The 25,996-nt window shown below is 48.9% G+C and overlaps 1 protein-coding gene and 3 long non-coding RNA genes across 4 annotated transcripts in view; 3 read left to right on the top strand and 1 right to left on the bottom strand.

Moving 5' to 3' along the window:
* The window catches only part of LOC310697648, a 272,049-nt gene that overhangs the window by 74,478 nt on the left and 171,575 nt on the right, over positions 1 to 25,996 (top strand). The gene's annotated exons all lie outside the window — the stretch shown is intronic.
* SPMAP2 (sperm microtubule associated protein 2) lies at positions 1,795 to 6,599 on the bottom strand. The gene is made up of 4 exons (XM_083484251.1): positions 6,271 to 6,599; positions 4,994 to 5,120; positions 3,288 to 3,372; positions 1,795 to 2,047 (listed from the first exon to the last, which is right to left on the bottom strand). The coding sequence occupies exons 1-4, from the start codon at positions 6,381 to 6,383 to the stop codon at positions 1,860 to 1,862; spliced, it is 513 nt and encodes a 170-aa protein (XP_083340377.1). The 5' UTR covers positions 6,384 to 6,599; the 3' UTR covers positions 1,795 to 1,859.
* LOC310697649 lies at positions 6,284 to 9,888 on the top strand. The gene is made up of 2 exons (XR_014521136.1): positions 6,284 to 6,365; positions 9,225 to 9,888. It is a non-coding gene; the product is annotated as an uncharacterized lncRNA (long non-coding RNA).
* LOC310697637 lies at positions 11,893 to 14,051 on the top strand. Its single transcript, XR_014521124.1, has 2 exons — positions 11,893 to 11,961; positions 13,750 to 14,051. It is a non-coding gene; the product is annotated as an uncharacterized lncRNA (long non-coding RNA).

Raw genomic sequence — 25,996 nt, 5'->3', positions numbered from 1 at the left:
CGATACGGTCGTTTTTGTGAGTGAGAAGATGGTACTTTACACATGCTCAGAAGCACTTCATATCTGTACCTTGTCTGCAAAACACCCTTGCGTTTGGCATTGAGCCCCATCATTCAGGAAGCATATTGACAGCTTGGAAAGATAAAAAGGTAAAGGGACCCCTGACCATTAGGTCTAGTCGTGGCTGACTCTGGGGTTGCGGCGCTCATCTCGCTTTATTGACCAAGGGAGCCGGCGTACAGCTTCCGGGTCATGTGGCCAGCAGGACTAAGCCGCTTCTGGCGAACCAGAGCAGTGCACGGAAATGCCGTTTACCTTCCCGCCAGAGCAGTACCTATTTATCTACTTGCACTTTGATGTGCATTCGAACTGCTAGGTTGGCAGGAGCAGGGACGGAGCAACGGGAGCTCACCCTGTCGTGGGGATTCGAACCGCCGACCTTCTGATCGGCAAGTCTTAGGCTCTGTGGTTTAACCCACAGTGCCACCCACGTCCCACAAGTTAGTATTATCTCCCACTAAAAGATGGCATTATTTTCAGTGAGTTTACCCCGCGCATAACTTAGTTGGATGCAACCCAAAGCAAACAGAATAAATAATAAGTAAACATAGATGTGTATCACTTCTCAACTCCTCGAGCACGGTGCTTAGCAGTAGAATCTATTTGGCTGTGACTCAAGCAAGAGGCGGCTCCCAAGAGGAGAGAGGACAGCAGCAAAACATGAAGTAAACCATAGCAAGTGGAGTTCCTTAGAGAACCAGATACATTTAGCCTAGAGAAAATGAGGCTCAAGGAGAAATGGGTGAATCAGATTTCCAAATTCTGAAAAATACATCTTATAGGACGGGGATGGGGTGGAAACTGTTTGCTTGATTCACTTTGGGCAGGACGAGAATCCTTGCAACATGCAAGGATTTAGATTCCAAGGAAAAGTGGCCACTTTTGAAACAGGTTCTGGGCCAGACTTCAGATTTTTCTCAGTTGCCCACGTATACTTGCCCATGTTCTTATGACATGGAGGCAAATCTAGGGAGATGCACAGATCAAAGCCAGGATCTGATCTGACGAGGTCATTATATAAGGAAAAGGTAAAGGACCCTGGACAGTTAAATCCAGTGAAAGGCAACTATGGGGTTGCGGCACTCATCGCTTTCAGGCCAAGGGAGCTGGCGTTTGCCCACAGACGGCTTTCTGGGTCATGTTGGCAGCAGGACTAAACCACTTCTGGCATAACAGGACGCCGTGACGAAAACCAGAGTGCATGGAAATGCCATTTAGCTTCCCTCTGTAGCAGTACCTATTTATCTACTTGCACTGGCGTGCTTTCGAACTGCAGGAGCTGGAACAGAGCAACGGGAGCTCACCCCGTCGCGGGGATTCAAACCACTGACCTGATCAGCAAGCCCAAGAGGCTCAGTGTACTTAAATGATGGAACTGTGGTGGAGCCTAGAAGGGCTGTACTGCTTCTTGCTCCCCAATGACCTTGACCACAAGGTGCAGGTGAGGAGGGCTTTGTCCTGAATCCCACTGCCTGGTCCCAACAGACGTGCCAAATGACAAGAGGAGTATGGAAACCTGGGGCAAGCGAGGCAAAATGATATGCCACTATAAAATCTCACAGCTGGTATTGGAAGGCAAGTGGGGCAGCTCTCCTGTCACAAGATGCATTAATTCAGAGCCACAACAGCTCATCCTTTGATGAAACCTGTTCCCTGCAGGCCAGAGACGCAGCAGGCCACAACCAAATAAACGAAAAGTCCCACAACCAAATAAACAAAATACATCATGGCTTCTTTTCAGTTCCGAGAGGTCTGGGATCCTTTAATTTGAAATCAAGGAAGAGTAGCATTTACATAACTCAAGCCACTTTGCCTCTTATCCTCACCGGGCGGCTAATTTCGAGAATGCGAGGAGAAGGAACGTATTGGAGAGCCGCCTTGGAAACCTGGAGTGGATCGCGTTTGTCAAACGTGTAGATTTTGGGTTTGGAGAGCTCGTCATACTTTGCCGCTCCAGCAGGATGGTGGAGTAGTTTTCTATGTGGCTCTGTAGGAGTGAACCAAAAGAGAAGCCACATTGGCTAAATTCGACACAAGCAGCCCTTTCCCCAAAAGGTTTGAAGGTCTAAAACCTAGAGGCGATGCAAAATCGCTCACAACCATTGAATTTGGGGGCATTCTTCTGTCTTGGGGAATTCACATTATAGGGCGAAACTAGCCGACAAGTCTCATGTCAGGTTACCTCAGAAATCGTTGGCGTATCAATGATATCCTTGGAAGATAAAGGGGGCATATAAATGCAATATGGAAAGGAAGAAACTTGTGAATGCTAGGTGACAGAATGAGTGTGTGGAGGCAATGGCGCCTTGTTCATGGGTGGTTGGGGAAACACTTCCATCATTGGGCAATCAAATTTTTCAGATTTCCCCCCATGTTTGTCAAAAACGTGTTTGACCGCATAAAAGATATGCACCATAAAAGTTCTCAGACCACCTTTGGGTCTGTTAAAATCACTTGTCTTTCCCCCCAGCCTGATACACATCTGTTCAGCAGCCAGGTGTTGACTGCTTTTCTTCCTGGCCCAGAGGCAAAGAAGGCAGTTGAACCCCCAGCAAAATAACAGAAGGCAGTACAGTGGTACCTCAGGTTACATGCGCTTCAGGTTACAGACTCCGCTAACCCAGAAATAGTGCTTCAGGTTAAGAACTTTGCTTCAGGATGAGAACAGAAATCGTGCTCCGGCGACACAGCAGCAGCAGGAAGCCCCACTAGCTAAAGTGGTGCTTCAGGTTAAGAACAGTTTCATGTTAAGAACGGACCTCCGGAACGAATTAAGTACTTAACCCGAGGTACCACTATACTCAGGTGTGTGCCTTACAGCTGAGGGTGAGATGCAAGGCAAGTAGTTTGAAAAGTTAGGTGGGAGGTGCCCCCCCTCAAGCAGAAACAAAAGTATTCCAAGTTGGGATCTGCAATCCGACTGCCGACGGCTTTTCTCTCAGGGCAGGGGAGGTGCAGGTAGCCATTCCCGCACCGCTCGGCTGTCAGAAGGGGGATCTCGGAAGCCGGTGGGAGCCCTGCCACCAATTCACTTAGGCACCTGTGTTTGTACAGCACTATTCCCATGTTCCTCATCTTCTAAAAATGGGAAGGTTTATTGTTTAAGTGAGCGGCAGGGTGGCACAGCCTCCCCACCCGCTTACGTATCCCAGAGGAGCCACAGCTAGACTCGTCTGGAGAGCAAGCTATCGTCATCGTTAGCAAGAAGGTGGAAACGTATCTCTTACTCTTTGGAATGGAGGGCACGGTCCGTGGTATGGCTAGAGCAATTGTCCTTTGCGTGGGAACAGCGGCCAGTGCTCCTTTGCTCACCTGAAGACGAGAGACAGAGGAAGAGCTGACTGGATCAGGCCAATGACCCATCAATTCCAGCGTCCCGTTATCACTGTGTCCAGCCTGCGGTTTCTAGCAACTGGTATTCCAACTGTGGAGGCAGAGCCAACTCAGCTCCGTAAACTTGCCAAATCCCCATTTAAAGCCACGTACCATAAATAGGTACCGTTCCGGCGGGAAGGTAAACGGCGTTTCCGTGCGCTGCTCTGGTTTGCCAGAAGCGGATTCGTCATGCTGGCCACATGACCCAGAAGCTGTACGCTGGCTCCCTCGGCCAATAAAGCGAGATGAGCACCACAACCCCAGAGTCGGCCATGACTGGACCTACTGGTCAGGGACCCCTTTACCTTACTTTACCATATTTTTGGGGATGCGGGTGGCGCTGTGGGTTAAACCACAGAGCCTAGGGCTTGCTGATCAGAAGGTTGGCGGTTCAAATCCCCACGACGGGGTGAGCTCCCGTTGCTCAGTCCCTGCTGCTGCCCACCTAGCAGTTCGAAAGCACGTCAAAGTGCAAGTAGATCAATAGGTACCGCTCTGGCAGGAAGGTAAACGCCGTTTCCGTGCGCTGCTCTGGTTCGCCAGAAGTGGCTTAGTCCTGCTGGCCACATGACCCGGCTTTGATATAGCAACCCCCGCTCTGGTTGATAAGTGGATTGACGGTTCTGGCAGCTTATTCATGGCAGCCGCAGGAAGGTAGCAACCCCTGACGGCACCTGAGATCACACAAAGATTTTGGGAATTCACCCTATACCAAGAATTATTTACCAAAAGTTTTATTCTTTTTGTAAACCACTCTTGAGGGGTGTTTATTTTTAAATATATGAAGTGGGGAGCTGCCCCTGGGAAGGACTGTTCTTTATGCCACCTTCCATGGTGAGGGCACACAAAGAAGGTCTTCAGATGACAATTTATAGCATAAGTTATACCATATGGGGGACACGGGTGGCGCTGTGGGTTAAACCACAGAGCCTAGGGCTTGCCGATCAGAAGGTCGGCGGTTTGAATCCCCGCAATGACGCGGTGAGCTCCCGTTGCTCGGTCCCTGCTCCTGCCAACCTAGCAGTTCGAAAGCATGTCAAAGTGCAAGTAGATAAATAGGTACCGCTCTGGCGAGAAGGTAAACGGCGTTTCTGTGCACTGCTCTGGTTCGCCAGAAGCGGCTCAGTCATACTGGCCACATGACCCAGAAGCTGTACGCCGGCTCCCTCAGCCAATAAAGCGAGATGAGCACCGCAACCCCAGAGTTGGTCACGACTGGACCTAATGGTCAGGGGTCCCTTTACCTTTACTTTTATACCATATGGAGGAAAGGAGAATTCATTATACAACAGCGCCAAGACTAGGTTGGTAGGGGCTTTAATAAATGGTCTCCTGAGAGGCCTCCCCAATTTTCAAGTGGTTTGTCCAAATAAAAGCTTCGGTACCACTGAGCCAAAGCATATGACCTCCCAACCATGGGCAAGTATGCCAGAAGCAGCTGCCCCATGGCCAGGAATAATAGAATTGTAGAGTTGGAAAGGGACCCAAAGGAGCATCTAGTCCAACCCACTCCCCTGCAATGCTAGAATCTTAGTTAAGGTAGCAAGGGTATACATACCAACGGATATAGGGGACGGTTTATTTCCCAGGCAGACCGGTAAGGCCGGGGCTGTGCCAGTTCTATCAGCCTTGACGACGCCTTCACCTTTAGGGCTGCAGCTTTTACCGGCCACGCAGCAGTGGGTCTGGATTAGGGGGAGAATATATTAGGAATTTAGCAATATAGTAAGAAAAGCCCACCCACACCTGCAAAAGTCAAGAAGCAGAAGGCAAATGAAAGCAGTCTTTGTGGCACTTTGTGGCAAATCCCCAACTACGGACTAGTTTACCTTGCCCTATGTATTCAGCGGGACGCGGGTGGCGTTGTGGGTTAAACCACAGAGCCTAGGACTTGCCGATCAGAAAGTCGGCGGTTCGAATCCCCGTGACAGGGTGAGCTCCCGTTGCTCAGTCCCTGCTCCTGCCAACCTAGCACTTCAAAAGCACATCAAAGTGCAAGTAGATCAATAGGTACTGCTCCGGCGGGAAGGTAAACTGTTTTCATGTGCTGCTCTGGTTTGCCAGAAGCCGCTTTAGTCCTGCTGGCCACATGACCCAGAAGTTGTACTCTGGTTCCCTCGGCCAATAAAGTGAGATGAGCGCCACAACCCCAGAGTCGGCCAGGACTGGACCTAATGGTCAGGGGTCCCTTTACCTTAACTTTATGAAGAGGATTTGCCCCCTCAATGTGGCTGTTGTTACAGAGGGAACTAAGGCGAAAAACCTAACTGCCCGACTCTGATTCTGTTACATAGAAACCAGGCTTAAATGTGTCCCCTGAACAGAACAAAGTCGTCACAACCAAAACTTGGTGACCTGCAGGTGTTTCTTCGTGGTGGCCCCCTGATTATGCAATAACCTTCCCATAAAGGCTTGCCTGATGCCCACTCCATAATCTTTTAGGCAGATGTTTCCTTCTCCCGGGCTTTTTAAAATTACAGTGGGAATATTTTTCAGTTGCTCCTTGATTCTTCCACCAACCTCTACAAATGCATTTTAGCTACTGTGTCTATGCTGGGTTTGAGGGTTACTTAACTCTATTACTGTTTATCCTTTTTATTAATTATAATTGATTTCATTGTCCAAAACATTGGCATGAATTTTAACGGGCCTGTAAATCACCCAGAGGTAAATGAGATGGAATGGGCCAAAAAAAAAGTTTCAGCCAAAATACATCTATGTATTTTCTGTTTACAGCTGTTATCCCCCCCCCCCCAATAAAAACCCCACTCACCCAGTATGTGTTTTTTTTTTGGGGGGGGGTGATTTTTTGGTCTGGTTACATTCTCTCCCTACCTGTCCCCGCTGTAGTCTGAATTGACCTTTTTGGATTGAGACAGGACTTCCTGCCGGGGAGTTAAGACTGCAAAAGAACAGGTGGAGGAAAAAAGGTAAATAGATGTGAACATTGATATAGCCTTGCCAGAATGTGATCAGATTAGCCCATCTGCGCCAAGAACATCATATTCTCCCCTAGCTTGACATTAGGGGGGTGGGAGAGAAATTTGATTCCATTTTCATTTAGGGGTAAGCCTACCTAATTCACCCCTTTTCCAAAACAACACGCAAACACAGCCCTACTTCCAAAATTTGCACTTTTGCGAATTTTGCAATGCAGTTCTCCAACCAAGAAAAGCATACAGAAAAATTCATGTGCTAGAACCGGAAATAGCTTGCAGATGCTTAATGGGCTTAGGATTTTATTTATGTTAAGTGTTGAATTAATATGTTTAGTTATATAAGGTGAAGATTTAAGGGTTTAATGTTTAAGTTAAATTTCATAAAAATTGGGATTTGGAAAACCGTTAAAAGGACACGCAATGAAATTCAACCAAGGGGAAGCGAGGAAGTCACTTAACAAAGTTAATAACTGTAATTTTCAATAAGGCTATGATTTATGTTTTTTATGTTTGTCTTGTGTGTTTGTTTATAACATTGTGAAAACCAATAGAATTTTTGGAAAGAAAAAAAGAAAAGAAAAATTAATGTGCTAGGATAAAGCATGCGCAAGACCACATGTTAAAGAAAACAGTTCAATTCTTTTATTTTCTTAACTTGCCTGGAACTGTTATTCTAGGCTGTGCCTTAGGTATCTTATCTACCCAGTATACAGAAGGCCTGCAGAAAGAGAAAGGAGGGAGAGATGGTTAGAGATGAGTTGGCAGAATATCTCCCTCTCCTGCAATTGTGACACCTATCCTGCTGCTCCCTTTGTGTCAAGAACAGGCCAGTCCACTTCCGCTCAGCCTCTGTCCTGGTGTTTATCTGTGTCCCCCCTTTTTAGTATTAATATTAATTTACAAAGCCCGGGGGCACCTCAGGGTAGGGTTGCCACCCATCCCCAGAAAAACGAGCATCCTTTTTCTTTTCACATATTCAAGCTCCTCCTCCTCCTGCAAATTGTGCGAGGAGGGTGAGTCCGGTGGGGAGATTACAGAGATCACCTGCGGTAGCATCAATGGTCATTCCCTGAATTGGCAAAGCTCATTCAACAGCAACTAGCAACCCAGTCCTGTGGAACTTCCTTTTCAACCTTATAAACACCTGCTGGAAACTTTCCTGTTCTGCCAGGCTTGTGCAGACAGTGAAGAACGCATCGTTCCATCTGATTTTAACATTTCTGCGTGGTTTTTGCTGTCTAATGTGCAATTGTTGTAAACTGCTCTGATGAAGCAAGTGTTGGTAAGGGAGGGATGGGCAGACCTCCTCCCTCCAGCCCATAGATCTCGCCTGGCAATGCCATTTCATCAAAACAGTGGGCACCTCCCATCATACACAACGTCAGGTGCTGGGCAGTTAGAGGTTCAACAGCCAATGAATGATCAGGAACCTTAAGGTGTGCCCCTGATCAGTGCTGGATTTACCTATAAGCTAAACAAGCTATAGGGACGCGGGTGGCGCTGTGGGTCAAACCACAGAGCCTAGGACTTGCCGATCAGTAGGTTGGTGGTTCAAGTCCCCATGACGGGGTGAGCTCCCGTTGCTCGGTCCCTGCCCCTGCCAACCTAGCAGTTCAAAAGCATGTCAAAGTAGATAAATATGCACTGCTCTGGCGGGAAGGTAAACGGCGTTTCCATGCGCTGCTCTGGTTTGCCAGAAGCGGCTTAGTCCTGCTGGCCACATGACCTGGAAGCTGTATGCCGGCTCCCTCGGCCAATAAAGCGAGATGAGCGCCACAACCCCAGAGTCGTCTGTGACTGGGCCTAATGGTCAGGGGTCCCTTTACCTTTACCTAAACAAGCTATAGCTGAGGGTCCCACTTGGCCCGCCCCCCCTCAAAAAAAATGTAAAGGGGGAAAAAACCCCGCATGTACATTTCCAAAATAAAAGATACAAAACACATAAAATAAAACCTAGATACAGCAACAGTGTTTTGTGTTGTGTAGGCTCCTATGATGTAAGTCATGGGCCCCGCCTGCTAGCCTGCTCCCTAAAATATCACTGGTTTGCTCATTTCTATATAGAGGGTGCCTACATTCTGCATGGAGTGGTTGCAGGGCAACATGGGCAAGTGGCTTGAGATACCTATGAGGTCCATAAATGACCATATAGCATATATTCAACACAAAAAACAGCGGCAATTTGTGGTTGACAAAGGGCAGCTGGACATAGAAAGGGCCCCATTACCTTAGAATCATAGAGTTGGAAGAGACCACAAGGGCCATCGAGTCCAACCCCCTGCCAAGCAGGAAACACCATCAGAGCACTCCTGACATATGGTTGTCAAGCCTCTGCTTAAAGACCTCCAAAGGAGGAGACTCCACCACACTCCTTGGCAGCAAATTCCACTGTCAAACAGCTCTTACTGTCAGGAAGTTCTTCCTAATGTTTAGGTGGCATCTTCTTTCTTGTAGTTTGGATCCATTGCTCCGTGTCCGCTTCTCTGGAGCAGCAGAAAACAACCTTTCTCCCTCCTCTATGTGACATCCTTTTATATATTTGAACATGGCTATCATATCACCCCTTAACCTCCTCTTCTCCAGGCTAAACATGCCCAGCTCCCTTAGCCGTTCCTCATAAGGCATCGTTTCCAGGCCTTTGACCATTTTGGTTGCCCTCCTCTGGACACGTTCCAGTTTGTCAGTGTCCTTCTTGAACTGTGGTGCCCAGAACTGGACACAGTACTCCAGTAGCTTAGGGCCTCGTCAAACCTAAATCTGGCCCTGCCCCTGATTCTGCCTTGGGAAGGGAAGTTTGCATGACAAACCCTTGATCCTCGGAGTGGTCTAACCTTCAGTCTCTCTTCCCAGGGAACACTGGGAATTGCAGCTGTACAAGGAGAATTTGGATCTCCTGACAACTTTCAGCACTCGTAAGAACTATACAGCTCCAAGGTTTCGCTGAAAGGGAGGCATGGTTCTCCAGAGTGGAAGACCTTCATGCAACGCATAGTTCAACTATGGACCTCACTCCTACAGATGGCAGGGATGGCTACCAACAGGGTGGCTTTGAAAGAAGATTGGACCAAGTCAGGGGGGCACAAGGCTATCACAATGGCTCCGCTCTGCCTCCACAAGTCAGAGGCATTGATGCTTCAGAACACCATTTGCCAGAAGCTACAGGAGGCGAGAGGGACGCGGGTGGCGCTGTGGGTTAAACCACAGAGCCTAGGACTTGCCGATCAGAAGGTCGGCGGTTCGAATCCCCGCAATGAGGGGCGAGCTCCCATTGCTTGGTCCCTGCTCCTGCCAACATAGCAGTTCGAAAGCACGTCAAAGTGCAAGTAGATAGATAGGTACCTCTCTGGCGGGAGGGTAAACGGCGTTTCCATGCGCTGCTCTGGTTCGCCAGAAGCGGCTTAGTCCTGCTGGCCACATGACCCGGAAGCTGTACGCCGGCTCCCTCGGCCAATAAAGCGAGATGAGCGCCGCAACCCCAGAGTCGGTCACGACTGGACCTAATGGTCAGGGGTCCCTTTACCTGTACCTTACAGGAGGTGAGAGTGCTCTTGTTGGTGCCGATCCAGCAGGACTCTTAACGTTCTCTAAACGCACAGTGCAGATAAGGCCACAGCGCAATTTAGCTGGATGCAATCCTGGAAATGCTATGCTAAAACTCAAACGGCGGTTGCTCCTGCTGGGGCTGAGAGGTCTAGCAACCAGGTTCTTACCTGCAGAAGACGGTTTGGTGGATAATTTTCGGCTGGGCAAGGATGCTGGTGCGGTCTTGCTTCTGAATCCATTCCGGAGGCATGAGTTGACAGGGCACTCGGCTCTGGAGACCTCCAGATCACCCAACAGGCAGACTAAGCATGTGGTTTAGAGTGCCAGCAAAAACAAGAGATAATTTTTTTGAAATATGTAAGTTGATTGATTGACAACCAAAAAGTACATAGTAGCAAACAAAACCTACAGGGCAAATCTTGACTGAGTTTAGTCCCAATACTACTTTTTGATGTCAGAGACAGCAATGTGGAAGGCCAAAGGAAACAATTTATAATGGTTTAAGCTAGCGACCAAGTGTTACATTTGTTATCAGGGACGGGAGTGGGGGGGGGGTGGCGGCATTGATGTGTAAGAATGAGCGCATACGTCAATTTTGGTTTCTCATTTCCCCAAACCTCACTTCGACATTTCTGCAGCAATTTGCAAATTAATAAGAAAAACTCCTAAAAATTCACCGACGTTTTAGAGCAAATTCCCCCAAATTTTGCAGGTTTTACAGGGTGTTTTATAGCTTCAGCAATTCTGGGGAGGCGGGAGGTGAACCACAAATCTAGCAAGCCCACCAATGCCATTTTATAAGTCTACCTAGAAACTGTCATAGGTATAAACCTTATATTAATCATTTATATTTGAAACTATATACTGTACTGTGTATTATTTGAAAATATTGATACCAACCATCACCACTAGGGGGCAGCCCTGGCCAAAATATCCACACTGTGTTTTATTTGCAAAGGTGAATCTGTTCTGCCATGACCACAGTGCGAGAATTAGGCCTAATCTATAGATAGGAATTATTTGTGCAACGGGAGGTGAACTGACCTGATACTTACCTCCTGGGCAAATGTGCTGATCAGAAGGTATGTCTTATCTACCAGATCTCACACTTCTGAAATAGTCATCCGACACAGTCCTTAGCTAAAGAAAGAAAGAGGGGAGAGAGAGAGAAGAAAAGATTAAAACCAAATTTTCATTTTATACATTTTGAGAGAGAAATAGAATTTTCATGTGCCGCTCCACAGATTAAATATAATAATAATAATAATAATAATAATAATAATAATAATAATAATTTATTATTTGTAGCCCGCCGATCTGGCTCGGTTTCCCCAGCCATTCTGGGCGGCTTCCACAAAGACCAAAAATACACTAAGATGTCACACATTAAAAACTTCCCTGAACAGGGCTGTCTTAAGATGTCTTCAGATTAATGTGAAATAGATTCACCTACCCTGAGAAATAAAGAGTCACGTCTTTCCTCACTCTGCACAGGGACATAGCAATCAGCCTTTCCCCCCCCCAAGGCAGAGATCATTGGGCCCATCAAGCTCTGTACTGTCTGCACTGTGTGGCAGCAGCTCTCCAGGGCTTCAGGCAAGGGGACATTTGCAGCCCCACCTGAAGATGCCATGGGGGGGGGCAACATTTGTTAAGGGTGCAGAGAGTTGCTGAGAGACCCTGGTTCCTCTCATACAAACCCCAGGGGTTGGTTGTTAAACCATGCTGGCAACTCTAGATATGGATAGGAGAAGCCACTGGGGGAAACCGAGACCACTAAGGATGCTGAGAGTTTTGGGGGTGGTTAAAAACTTGGGAACTATGAGAATTGCAGCTTGGGGGGGCACATATCCCCCCCCTTTCCCCCTTCAAGATACTAGCCTGTCCCGAGTCTATCCATGGCTCAACAGAGTGCATCAATTCTAGCATCTGTTGCCATGGAGATGGTGACAGCGTCTTCCGTTGCCAGGGAAACCCCTTTGGACCAAATACCTAGCTGGCAACGGGAACATTAGAAGGATGCCTTGCTGGATCAGACAAAACGGTCTGTCCGGCCCAGCCTTTCCCAACCTGGTGCCCTCATGATGTTTAGGACTGGGACTCCCTGCCCGGCACAACCTAACCAGACCCAGGGTCACCCTCCTCGGCATACTTGCCAGCTTGTCAAGGTCCTCCTTAAATTGTGGCGTCCAGAATTAGACACAGGACTCCAGGTGTGGTCTGACCAGGGCAGAAGTGAGCCGTGAAAGCTGACTGGGTGACTTTGGGCCAGTCACCATCTCTTAGCCTAACTGCCATGGTCCAGTCTACGGGCAATCGAAGTCCCGGCTGAAGACGTCAGGATCGGGGACAAGATGGCGGGGTGGGAGCAGGAACGAGAGTCCAGAAGCCAGGGGTATGAGCGTCGGGAAGCAGAGAGTCACAAAGTCAAGGGTCCGAGGGTTGAGAAGCAAGGAGTCTCGAAGTCAGGGGTCCGAGGGTTGGGAAGCATGGAGTCACGAAGTCAAGGGTCCGAGGGTTGAGAAGCAAGGAGTCACAAAGTCAAGGGTCCGAGGGTTGGGAAGCATGGAGTCACGAAGTCAAGGGTCCGAGGGTTGAGAAGCAAGGAGTCTCGAAGTCAGGGGTCCGAGGGTTGGGAAGCATGGAGTCACGAAGTCAAGGGTCTGAGGTTTGAGAAGCAAAGAGTCACGAAGTCAAGGGTCCGAGGGTTGAGAAGCAAGGAGTCTCGAAGTCAGGGGTCCGAGGGTTGAGGAGCAAGGAGTCACGAAGTCAAGGGTCCGAGGGTTGAGAAGCAAGGAGTCCCGAAGTCAAGGGTCTGAGGTTTGAGAAGCAAAGAGTCACGAAGTCAAGGGTCCGAGGGTTGAGAAGCATGGAGTCACGAAGTCAAGGGTCCGAGGGTTGAGAAGCAAGGAGTCACAAAGTCAAGGGTCCGAGGGTTGAGAAGCAAGGAGTCCTGAAGTCAAGGGTCTGAGGTTTGAGAAGCAAGGAGTCACGAAGTCAAGGGTCCGAGGGTTGAGAAGTAAGGAGTCCCGAAGTCAAGGGTCCGAGGGTTGAGAAGCAAGGAGTCACGAAGTCAGGGGTCCGAGGGTTGAGAAGCAAGGAGTCACGAAGTCAGGGGTCCGAGGGTTGAGAAGCAAGGAGTCACAAAGTCAAGGGTATGAGGTTTGGGAAGCAAAGAGTCACAAAGTCAAGGGTCCGAGGTTCGAAAAGCAAGGAGTCACAAAGTCAAGGGCCCGAGGGTTGAGAAGCAAGGAGTCACGAAGTCAGGGGTCTGAGGGTTGGGAAGCAAGGAGTCATGGAGTCAAGGGTCTGAGGGTGAAAAAGCAGGGAGTCACAAAGTCAAGGGTCTGAGGGTCAAGAAGCAAGGAGTCAAGAAGCCGAGGTCCGAGGATCAGGAAGCAAGAAGCCAAACACAGCAAGGCAGGAAACATGTTGCTGTGGCAAAGAGCCGAAGGGAAATGCTGACCTTATATCCCTTCCCGGCTCTTGCCACCAAGTGCAATGTGTTACCAATCGGCCTCACCTGTGCGGCTGCACCTTGCCTCTCCAGAACAAACTTAGGAAGGCCCCAGTCCTGCGAAGTCCTACTGGTCACAGGGCCCGGCCCCTGCACGCAAGGTTGTTGTGAGGAGGGGAATCATGTACACCGCCTTGAGATCTGTGGAATAAAAAGGTCTATAAATGATATAATAAGAGTGTGGCAGTACCCATACTTGGGAATTCCCTGCCCTTTGACATCACAGCCCTCATTCCTCCCCCCATTTCTATTTTATCTATCTATCTATCTATCTATCTATCTATCTATCTATCTATCTATCTATCTATATTACAGCTGTGTTGCATACTCAAACAAAACCAAAGAAAGACAACTCCCTTCTCTGGAGATAATCTACAGGGCACAATGTAGGAATCAGGGCCTTCCGTGTGGTGGCACCTGCCCTGGTTTCCTTGGCCACCTACCAAAGACCTTCCTCTTCCATCAAGCCATTCGAGTGAAGCTCTCTCCCTTCACCTGCACTGGAATTGTTTGAAAGACTTCTGCATCATTTTATTGCTTGCCGCTTGCCCCCTTAGGCTCCTTCAGGGTGGGGGGTGTAAAGGCAGGATATCCATTTAATAAAATTAATAACATGACACATTTTTATGTCTGCGTTATTTTCTCGAAGACGGTGTTTCCGAACACGAGGGTTGACCGGGACACTGGCGGTCCGCAGAGTCGGCCCAAGAGGTTCATATCCTTTCGCCCTACTTTCAAATAAGAATGAGAACTCCCTCCCATTGTTCCAATGGAAGGAAATGAACGAAAATTCACTTTTGGCATGGCAAGTGGCACGGAGGGTGTTGCAGCGGAGGAAACAGGAAATCCAGCATCCGATCTTCCTGAGATTTGAACTCTCCTTTGAGGGTCCCGGGATGCCAGGGCCCATAATTTCATTTGCCCTTTGGTTAAGCTTTGGACTACAGTGGTGAGAGGGATGCGGGTGGCGCTGTGGTCTAAACCACAGAGCCTAGGGCTTGCCGGTCAGAAAGTCGGTGGTTTGAATCCCTGCGACGGGGTGAGCTCCCATTGCTCGGTCCCTGCTCCTGTCAACCTAGCAGTTCGAAATCACATAAAAGGGCAAGTAGATAAATAGGTACCACTCCAGAGGGAAGGTAAACGGCGTTTCCGTGCGCTGCTCTGGTTCGCCAGAAGCGGCTTAGTCCTGCTGGCCACATGACCCGGAAGCTGTACGCCGGCTCCCTCAGCCAATAAAGCAAGATGAGCGCCGCAACCCCAGAGTCGGCCACGACTGGACCTAACAGTCAGGGGTCGCTTTACCTTTATTAACGTTCATGCCATGAATTTGTCTAAATTCCTTTCAGAGCCATCAAAGTTGGTGCCTTTGCAGCCTCTTGTAGGAGAAGCTCCATAGCTTTAACTATGTGTTGCATGAAAGTAAAATCCTTTTTAAAAAATCTGTCCCAGATCTGTTGAGCTGAAGTGCCCAGAATGGTACCCAGAATTCACAACGTGGCCAACAGCCTATATTTTTATAGCAGCCTCGATGACATTGGCAGTTTTCTTTTCAATATTCCTTCCCTAACTATCCCCAGCATGTAATTTGCTGCATAGCCAATCGACATCTTCATCAAGCAATGAACCCAGCTCAGTCACCGCCAGTTCACACTCCAGGAGCATATATGTGAAATCATGATTTATTTATTTTTTAAACCCAATTTAAAACCCAATATAAGGGACACGGGTGGTGCTGTGGGTTAAACCACAGAGCCTAGGACTTGCTGATCAGAAGGTCGGCGGTTCGAATCCCCGCGACGGGGTGAGCTCCCGTTGCTCGGTCCCTGCTCCTGCCAACCTAGCAGTTCGAAAGCACCTCAAAGTGCTAGTAGATAAATAGGTACCACTCTGGCGGGAAGGTAAACGGCATTTCCGTGCGCTGCTTTGGTTCTCCAGAAGCGGCTTAGTCCTGCTGGCCACATGACCCGGAAGCTGTACGCGGCTCCCTCAGCCAGTAAAGCAAGATGAGCGCCGCAACCCCAGAGTCGGTCACGACTGGACCTAATGGTCAGGGGTCCCTTTACCTTTACCTTTAAACCCAATTCACCTTACACTTGTTCACAACAAATTGCATTTGCCATTTTATTCCCCATTTCTAAAGGTCCTATCTAGGACGTCTAGGACTTCGGCTTAAAGAGAGCTATGCTTGCAAATGATCTGGGTGCTGCTACTGAGCTCGGATTCAAGTTACAAGGAAGGCAATTACGACTGAAAATCAGGAATAACATCCTGACAGTGAGAGCTGCTCAAGAGTGTAATGGATTCCCTCAGAAGCTGGACTCCCCTTCCTTGGAGGATTTTAAGCAGAAGTTGGATGTGCCTGAATTTTAATGTAAGCAGCACAGCCAAATCTTTAGGTTGTTAACAGCGCTTGGGTAGAATCCTGTCTCCATTAGAGGAGGCCTAATAAGTCTAGCATCAGGGGTGGGAGCAAAAAGAGAGAGAGAGAGATCCCTCTTATTATCTTTCGGAGCAAAAAAAAAAAAAAAGCTTTCCGTGGCCATTCTGAATATTCATTGCTTCACGATGAATATTCAGATAATGGATTTGGCAGCGCAAAGATCTCCAATAGGGAATTCATTAGGCCAAGGAGGCTCTGTGCTGCAGCTGATTATTATGGCCTGGGGAGGCAGCATCTCACAACCAGCTTATGACGCGGCATGAATATGACATCCGATGCACTTCTGGTGTGCATTTTCGCAGAATCGTGGAGTTGTAAGGTTCCCTCAGGGGTCATCTTATCTACCCCCCTTGATCTATTTCCAGGTGTGCGCTCTGTTGCAGCAACAGACGGCCACGCTCCAGGTCCACCAGTTTACTTACCTTTCCCCGACAGACTCTGCGCATGCAGCCGGAGACTATGCCTGCATGGCAACTGCCTTTGCTCACCCCTTTTTAGACCCTTCGTGGTTCTGGGAGGCAGTGGTGCAGGAAAATGTTGGGAAAGCCCTGGCCCTTCACCTGCCTGGCCTGCCTCTTCCTCGTCTTCTGAACCTCCCCCTGCCTCCGACTCTTGTCTCCTGGTCCCCACAAACCACAGTCCCCTTTCTCCCCGAGTCAGACTCCAGCCCCACACTCATCAGTGCCCCTGACAATAAGATGCATAAATATTAAGGAGGTAAAGGTAAAGGGACCCCTGACCATTAGGTCCAGTCATGGCCGACTCTGGGGTTGCAGTGCTCATCTCGTTTTACTGGCCGAGGGAGCCGGCGTACAGCTTCCGGGTCATGTGGCCAGCAGGACCAAGCCGCTTCTGGCGAACCAGAGCAGCGCACGGAAACACCGTTTGCCTTCCCTATTGATCTACTTGCACTTTGATGTGGCAGGAACTGGGACCGAGCAATGGGAGCTCACTCCGTCGCGGGGATTCGAACCGCCGACCTTCTGATCGGCAAGTCCTAGGCTCTGTGGTTTAACCCACAGCGCCACCCGCATCCCTAATATTAAGGAGAATTTCATATAAAAATGTGTGTATTAGGAGAAGTTCTCACTGACAAATCTTAGTGAGTTGTTTTTTTTAATAGATGATATAAAAATAAATCACAGATTACTGAGGAAATGTGGAGAAGGGGGGCGGAATGAGAAACAGAGAGAAACCCTTTCTCTACCGCTGAGCTCTGAGCTGCTTCCTCCAGGAGGCTTCTATTCAACCAAGCAGCTAGTCCTTTTGTCTTCGCATCTTCTGGAAGAGCCGACTAGGATCTGTGCAATAGCAGGTCCTTTGCTGGGCCGCCAGGGGGCAGCACAACTTCACCCTAAAAATGGCAATTCCAAGCGATGTCGCTGTCACAAGGGCGACCCGAGACGAAACCAATGGCGGTTTGCCCCACAGACAATTTGGGCACTGCCAAAACCTCCTTATCCTTCCCTGTGTTCCCTGTGATGACGTTTGCCTGCTTGCTTGCTTGCTTGCCTTGCTTCTCGCGCTCGCTTCATCGGAACGTTCATGATGTCATGGCCAACCTGGTTGCGTAGCTTCTGACATCATCTTTCCTAGCCAATCGGTGGATTCGCCTGCGTGGCAAATCGGAGTGCCGGCTAGACTCGCCCTCTGCCATAACTGCACGGCCCTACAGTGGTACCTCGGGTTACATACGCTTCAGGTTACAGACTCCGCTAACCCAGAAATAGTACCTCGGGTTAAGAACTTTGCTTCAGGATGAGAACAGAAATCGTGCTCTGGCGGCGTGGCAGCAGCAGGAGGCCCCATTAGCTAAAGTGGTGCTTCAGGTTAAGAATAGTTTCAGGTTAAGAACAGTTTCAGTTTAAGAACAGACCTCCGGAACGAATTAAATACGTAACCAGAGGTACCACTGTATTCAACTTTGCATTTAGCACCGCAACATTAAACCCGTTCGCTGTGTGTTTTCTTGCTGGCTTCGGTTCGTAGATATGACTATTGATTGAGGAAACAGTTTTGGTCTTTTTTAAAAAAAAATTGACTTAAGAATATTATACAGACAGCAAAACAAAGAAGTCTAAGTTAACATTGCCTTCTACCGATAAGAAATAATAATATTACAATAATGAAAATACTAAAAATTTACTTCCCCTTTTGAACTTCTATTCTGGTTACAATATATTACGATTCTATAAGAATCTATTATATCCTTTGCTTTCCCATATATTATTTTATTTCCCAAATTCAACCTAACCCTCCCCTCCTCCCCAGGGCTTCCCTTCACCTGTGCGAGATCTTCCCAACATAGTATTTTTTTTTTTCTAGTAGCTTTAACAAAATAAAATAACATGAAAACTGGGCAGCTCCCAACACACAATAAAACATCAAACTTCCCTAAACAGGGTTGCTTTCAGACGTCTTCTAAAAGTCAGATAGTTGTTTATTTCCTTGGCATCTGATGGGAGGGCATTCCACAGGGAGGGTGCCACCACCAAGAAGGCCCTCTGCCTGGTTCCCTGCAACCTCGCTTCTCTCAGGGAGGGAACCGCCAGAAGACCCTCGGAGCTGGACCTCAGTGTCCGCCAGTGGCTGAGCAATGGGAATGGAGACGCTCCTTCAGGTATACTGGACCGAGGCCGTTTAGGGGTTTAAAGGTCAGCACCAACACTTTGAATTGTGCTCGGAAGTGTACTGGAAGCCAATGTAGGTCTTTCAGGACCGGTGTTATGTGGTCTCAGCGGCCACTCCCAGTCCCCAGTCTAGTTGCCGCATTCTGGGTTAGTTGTGGTTTCCGGGTCACCTTCAAAGGCAGCCCCACGTAGAGCACATAGCAGTAGTCCAAGCTGGAGATAACCAGAGCATGCACCACTCTGGCCAGACAGTCTGCGGGCAGGTAGGGACTCATACTGCGTACCAGATGGAACTGGTAGACAGCCGCCCTGGACACAGAACTGACCTGCGCCTCCATGGACAGCTGTGAGTCCAGAATGACTCCCAGGCTGCGCACCTGGTCCTTCAGGGGCACAGTCACCCCATTCAGGACCAGGGAGTCCTCCACACCCACCCACCTCCTGTCCCCCAGAAACAGTTCTTCTGCCTTGTCAGGATTCAACCTCAATCAGATAGCTGCCATCCATCTCCATCCCTGACAGAGGCAGGTAAAAGGAGGAGGAAGAAGGATACATTTTTGTGGGGGGAGTTTAGAATAACAGAATTGGAAGGGACCCCAAGGGTCATCCAGTCCAACCCCTGTGATCTGAGAACCCGGTGGGCAGATATTGGCACAGCCGCTGCCTGATGGTTTGTGCCAAGTGCAAGAATTGGGCCTCGGATCGGTCTTGCGGCCTTTGCCCTTGCCTACGTGTTTCCTCTAGACAAACCTAGACAGCATCTTAAAAAGCAGAGACATCACCTTGCCAACAAAGGTCCGTATAGTAAAAGCTCTGGTTTCCCCAGTAGTGATGTACGGAAGTGAGAGCTGGACCCTAAAGAAGGCTGATCGCTGAAGAATGGATGCTTTTGAATTCTGGTGCTGGAGGAGACTCTTGAGAGTCCCATGGACTGCAAGAAGATCCAACCTCTCCATTCTGAAGGAAATCAGCCCTGAGTGCTCACTACCAGGACAGATCCTGAAGCTGAGGCTCCTGTACTTTGGCCATCTCATGAGAAGAGAAGACTCCCTGGAAAAGACCCTGATGTTGGGAAAGATGGAGGGCACAAGGAGAAGGGGACAGAGGACGAGATGGTGGGACAGTGTTCTCAAAGCGACCAACATGAGTTTGATCAAACTGCGGAAGGCAGTGGAAGACAGGAGTGCCTGGCATGCTCTGGTCCAGGGGGTCATGAAGAGGCGGAGACGACTAAACGAGAGGTGAGGAGGAATAAAAACAGGTCCACTCTTTCTGCCAGCTCCATTCCTGTGCATCTTTCAGGATTAAAACTAATTAGTTCTCCTACACACACACACACAGACAGGAGCAACCCCAGAGGAAATTTGATAACCACACAAGCACACAAAGCCCCAGAGTCACTGCTATCAGCAGCAAGAGAAAGGCACTTGATAGAGATCTTAATGGGTTCTTTGTGAAGTCTTAACTGTCATCCTGAAGGAGAGAGATTTTGATTTTAGAGCCAGGCCTGATTTCCTTTGGCTCGAGGGGGGAGGGAGAGAGAGACAGGGGTCACCTGTTTTTGCAATTGAGCGTTAGATCTCACTATTTCAGCAGCAAACCGCTGTCATAAGACAATAAGGTCTCAAATATATAAATGAAACGTTCACAAATTTACAAGTCAAACACATACATACTTAAAACAAAAAAATTCCTTCCAGTAGCACCTTAAAGACCAACTAAGTTAGTTCTTGGTATGAGCTTTCGTGTGCAAGCACACTTCTTCAGATACACGAAAGCACACTTCTTCTTGCACACGAAAGCTCATACCAAGAACTAACTTAGTTGGTCTTTAAGGTGCTACTGGAAGGAATTTTTTTGTTTTGACTATGGCAGACCAACACGGCTACCTATCTGTAACATACATACTTGTTGTTGTTGAGTCGTTTAGTCGTGTCCAACTCTTCGTGACCCCCTGGACCAGAGCACGCCAGGCACCCCTGTCTTCCACTGCCTCCTGCAGCTTGGTCAAACTCATGCTGGCAGCTTCAACAACACTGTCCCACCATCTCGTCCTCCGCTGTCCCCTTCTCCTTGTGCCCTCCATCTTTCCCGACATCAGGGTCTTTTCCAGGGAGTCTTCTCTTCTCCTGAGTTGGCCAAAGTATTGGAGCCTCAGCTTCAGGATTGTCCTTCCCGTGAACACTCAGGGCTGATTTCCTTCCGAATGGAGAGGTTTGATCTTCTTGCAGTCCATGGGACTCTCAAGAGTCTCTTCCAGCACCAGAATTCAAAGGCATCCATTCTTCGGCGATCAGCCTTCTTTATGGTCCAGCTCTCACTTCCATACATCACTACTGGGAAAACCATAGCTTTAACTATACGGACACATACATACAGTAAGTATATAAACCACGTGTCTGAAATAGTACAGGAGAGCCGTTTTGACTCTCCCAGTGACGTCAAATATTCCTCTGCACTAAGGGAGGCAAATGGGGAAAGCCTTCCCATTGTCTCTTGGCTTACAAATCCAGTATTAAAGGCGTATTTGTGTATGACTAGGGTGAGCCTGTGACCTGGACTCCGGAACTAAAAGTATTTACCATCACAAAAGAATGCCCAGGCTGCCCAGGTAATGCAATCAGTGACCATTATCAGGTATCCCGGCAGACAGGTTTTCTGCCGCAGACCGCCTCCTTCTGTGATGTATGCGTGATGTTTTAGGGGGTGGTCTTGGGCTACAGGGTGGGCAATTTCAAAAGGGCTTGCACATCACTGTTCTGGGTTCCTCTCCTCCCTCCGGCGTGTGGTGAGTGAGGACCCTGTTGCAACAGTTTAATAAAGATCAGGCTTACTAGCTGCTTTGCTTCTCAATAGTCTCTGGTTGGCCTCTGTTATTTTCTCTTACCGATAGGGAACCGACTTAAGGACTCTATGCGGGTTCTTGGGTACCCCATTAGGGAAAAGGAGCAGGGTTTTTTTATAACACCACCGATATTTACAATTTGAAACTCAAAGTATTTTTTTATGCATATCTCTCTCAGGTGAAGGTCCTGTGTGAGTGTCTGGAGGCGGTTGGAGGATGGATGGCGGCTAACAGGTTGAGGTTGAATCCTGACAAGACAGAAGTACAGTTTTTGGGGGACAGGAGGTGGGCAGGTGTGGAAGACTCCCTGGTCCTGAATGGGGTCACTGTGCCCCTGAAGGACCAGGTGTGCAGCCTGGGAGTCATTCTGGACTCACAGCTGTCCATGGAGGCACAGGTCAGTTCTGTGTCCAGGGCAGATGTTTATCAGCTCCATCTGGTACGCAGGAGTAGACCCTACCTGCCTGCAGACTGCCTCATACAAATATTCTAATCAGTAAGTTTTCTAAATCTTTCATAAATCTATTCTAAACACAACCAATAGGTAAAGGTAAAGGGACCCCTGACCATTAGGTCCAGTCGTGGCCGACTCTGGGGTTGCGGCGCTCATCTCGCTTTATTGGCCGAGAGAGCCGGCGTACAGCTTCCAGGTCATGTGGCCAGCAGGACTAAGCCGCTTCTGGCGAACCAGAGCAGCGCATGGAAACGCCGTTTACCTTCCCGCCGGAGCGGTACCTCTTTATCTACTTGCACTTCATGCTTTCAAACTGCTAGGTTGGCAGGAGCAGGGACCGAGCAACGGGAGCTCACCCCGTCGCAGGGATTCGAACCGCCGACCTTCTGATCGGCAAGTCCTAGGCTCTGTGGTTTAACCCACAGCGCCACCCGCGTCCCTTAAACACAACCAATACCTTACACTTAATCTTTGTCTACTTAAATAACCGTTAAACATTTCCATTGTTTCTGGATTATATTTTTGTCGTATTAAATCCGTCAGCTTTGTTGTTAAATGAGGAGCAGCTCCTTGGAGGAAGCTGGTGAGATAAAAATGCAAAAATAAATGCAAACTAGCCAGCCGGAAGCAAAGCACATCTAGATCTGGTTGTTTTCATTCCAGTGCGGGCCCCGTGCTGCAGGATGACTTTAAGGCAAGTGCGAAGAAGCCGCCACTGCTATCAAATGGCGATTTCGAGCAAGAGGCCTTTGAAGCCAGCAAGCGAAGAAGATACCCTTACCCTCAAACGCCGGTTTGAACTTCTCAGTGTGGAAGTAAATGACTTGTTTCCATGGGAACTGGGAACAGGAAGAAACTTTTCTTATCATCTCTCTCTCTGCGTGTGTGGCTTAGCGTCTCTGCTTTGTATTCCTATTCCGGCGGGCAAATGGCAAAAAAAAGAGGCAGGTGGATGACAAAACAGAAAGGTTAACAGGTACTTCAGGTGCTCAGCTCCAAGTTTCCTCTCTCGTCTCGGTTTGTTTGTACGTTTCGGGGGGTTTTTTTAGGGGGCTGGGGAAAGCAAGGAGGATTGTTCAGACCCGTGCCAACGAAAGAACCCCTAGCAAGCCTTCGGTATTTCCTGAAGCCCATCTCTGAAAGAAAAGGAGCTATAGGAATAATAGCAATAATCCCAGAGTAGCAGCTCGAGACCTGAGAATCTTTTCATCGCTGCAAAATGAGGGGAGGGAGAGGGAGGGGGGTCACCTATTTTTGCAATTGAGCATTGGAGCTCACTATTTCGGCAGCAAACCGCTGTCATAAGACTTTAAGGTCTCAAATATATCAATGGAATGTTCTCAAATTTACAAGTCAAACACATACAAACAGTAAGTAGATAAACCACGTGTCGGAAATAGTACGGGAGAGCCAATTTGACTCTCCCAGTGACCTCAAATATTCCTCTGCACTAAGGGAGGCAAATGGGGAAAGCTTTCCCATTGTCTTTTTGCCAGTGGCGTAGCGTGGGTTGTCAGCACCCGGGGCAAGGCAAGTAATTTGCGCCCCCTAACCCGTGGATTTTAGTAGGGGCAGAGAGCTGTGAGTGCCAGCGTGCCCCCCCCAGATGTTGCGCCCGGTGCGGCCGGCACCCCCCACGCTACGCCACTGCTTTTTGCTTACAAATCCTGCCTTAAGGGCATATTTTTTATGAATAGGGTGAGCCTGTGACCTGGACTCAGGAACTAAAAGTATTTACCATCACAAAAGAATGCCCAGGCTGCCCAGGTAAAGCAATCAGTGACCATTATCAGGTATCCTGGCAGACAGGATTTCTGCCGCAGACCGCCTCCTTCTGTGATGTATGTGTGATGTTTTAGGGGGTGGTCTTGGGCTACAGGGCGGGCAATTTCAAAAGGGCTTGCGCACCAGTGTTCTGGGTTCCTCTCCTCCGTCCTGCGTGGGGTGAGCGAGGACCCTGTTGCAACGGTTTAATAAAGATCAGGCTTACTAGCTGCTTTGCTTCTCAATAGTCTCTGGTTGGCCTCTGTGCAGGGCGTAAAGGTTTGGGCCATGGCTGGAGGCCAGGGGAAAATTAAAAACGAGGAGATTGTTACGGAAAAGAAGAAATGCGGCCGCGAGCTGCTGCTAGCTTGGAAGCAAAACATAATGGGAATGTTGGGTACTGTTCCGTGGGGAACAAAGGGACAGTCTTTTCACAGTGCGAAGCACCAGAATCAGCTCACAGTGTAATATGAGCTGTACAGGAAGTATGGGAGGAGTTTGTCTCTCTGCTGTTGGAGTTTGAAGAGAGCAGACGTGTTTCTCTGTAACGCTGCAAAGACAGAAATAAAGGCATGTAAATACGTTTCTGTCTATCTCTTTCCCCTGCCCCTGGGGGCAGGAAAGAGTGGTGTGTTCTCCTCACGCATGAGGAGGATTGCCGATCGCGACCTTGCCTGGATCTTGCCGGGAATGCAGAAAGGGAGGTCAACTGGTGATTCAAGCCGGGTGCCTGGAGAGTGGCCAGTTTCTCCTGATAATGGCTTGGATCCAATGGGGATTTGAAGCTCCCATTGTATCTCTGACCCATTAGCGGCTCAGTCTCTCCTGCAGAGGCAGCCTGATGGAATATGGAGAGATCCTAAACCTCCACTGTCTTGCGGGATGTCCTCAGAAGAAGAGAAGAAGAGTTTGGATTTGATATCCCACTTTATCACTACCCTAAGGAGTCTCAAAGCGGCTCACATTCTCCTTTCCCTTCCTCCCCCACAACAAACACTCTGTGAGGTGAGTGGGGCTGAGAGACTTCAGAGAAGTGTGACTGGCCCAAGGTCACCCAGCAGCTGCAGGTGGAGGAGCAGGGAAGCGAACCGGGTTCACCAGATTATGAGACTAACGCTCTTAACCACTACACCACACTGGCTCAGGAGTAAAGACTATACAAATCCGGAGTGGAGTCCCAAAGGCAATTGGAAGACATCTTCTGTAAGCCTCGTTTTATGCAACTCCTGCAGCTAAGCTGGTGGTCAACGATGAAGTTGGGGCTACCTTTGAAGGTGACCCGGAAATTACAGCAAATCCAGAATGCAGCAGCTAGACAGGTGACCGGGAGTGGCCACTGAGACCAGGTGCGCAGCCTGGGAGTCATTTTGGACCCACAGCTGTCCATGGAGGCACAGGTCAGTTCTGTGTCCAGGGCAGCTCCATCTGGTACGCAGGATGAGACCCTCCCTGCCCGCAGACTGTCTCACCAGCATGGTGCATGCTCTAGTTATCTCCCACTTGGACTACTGCCATGTGCTCTACGTGGGGCTGCCTTTGAAGGTGACCCGGAAACTACAACTAATCCAGAATGCGGCAGCTAGACTGGTGACTGGAAGCGGCCGCCAAGACCACATAACACCGGACTTGAAAGACCTACATTGGCTCCCAGTACGTTTCCGAGCACAATTCAAAGTGTCGGTGCTGACCTTGAAAGCCCTAAACGGCCTCAAAGGCCCAGTATACCTAAAGGAGCGTCTCCACCCCCATCGTTCTACCCGGACACTGAGGTCCAGCTCCGAGGGCCTTCTGGCGATTCCCTCCCTGTGAGAAGCGAGGTTACAGGGAACCAGGCAGAAGGCCTTCTTAGTGGTGGCACCCGCCCTATGGAATGCCCTCCCGTAAGATGTCAAGGAAATAATCAACTGTCTGACTTTTAGAAGACATCTGAAGGCAGCCCGGTTTAGGGAAGTTTTTAATGTTTGATGTTTTATTTTATTTTTTAAATATTCTGTTGGGAGCTGCCCAGAGTGGCTGGGGAGGCCCAGCCAGATGGGTGGGGTATAAGTAATAAATTATTATTATTATTATTATTATTATTATTATTGTTGTTGTTGTTGTTGTTGTTATTGTTGTTGTTGTTGTTGTTGTTGCCTGGACTCATTGAAAGATGGGAGGGCTACAATGGGCAGAGCCTGTTAGAATCTGGGGTCTCCTGGGGCAGAATTCACTGTTGTTTAGTGGTCATTCAGTTACAGGGAAAGGGCCGACTGGGGGCAGGGTCAGGCCCCCCCCCACTCCAACCTTCATATACAGTCGTACCTCGGGTTACATACGCTTCAGGTTACAGACTCCGCTAACCCAGAAATAGTGCTTCAGGTTAAGAACTTTCCTTCAGGATGAGAACAGAAATCGTGCTCCGGCAGCACAGCAGCAGCAGGAGGCCCCAT

Source organism: Podarcis liolepis (assembly GCF_965112155.1).
Source record: "Podarcis liolepis genome assembly, chromosome: 18".
NCBI classification, from domain to species: domain Eukaryota; kingdom Metazoa; phylum Chordata; class Lepidosauria; order Squamata; family Lacertidae; genus Podarcis; species Podarcis liolepis.
The sequence above is the reverse complement of the archived record's forward strand: the minus strand, read 5'-3'. Positions and strand labels throughout refer to the sequence as shown.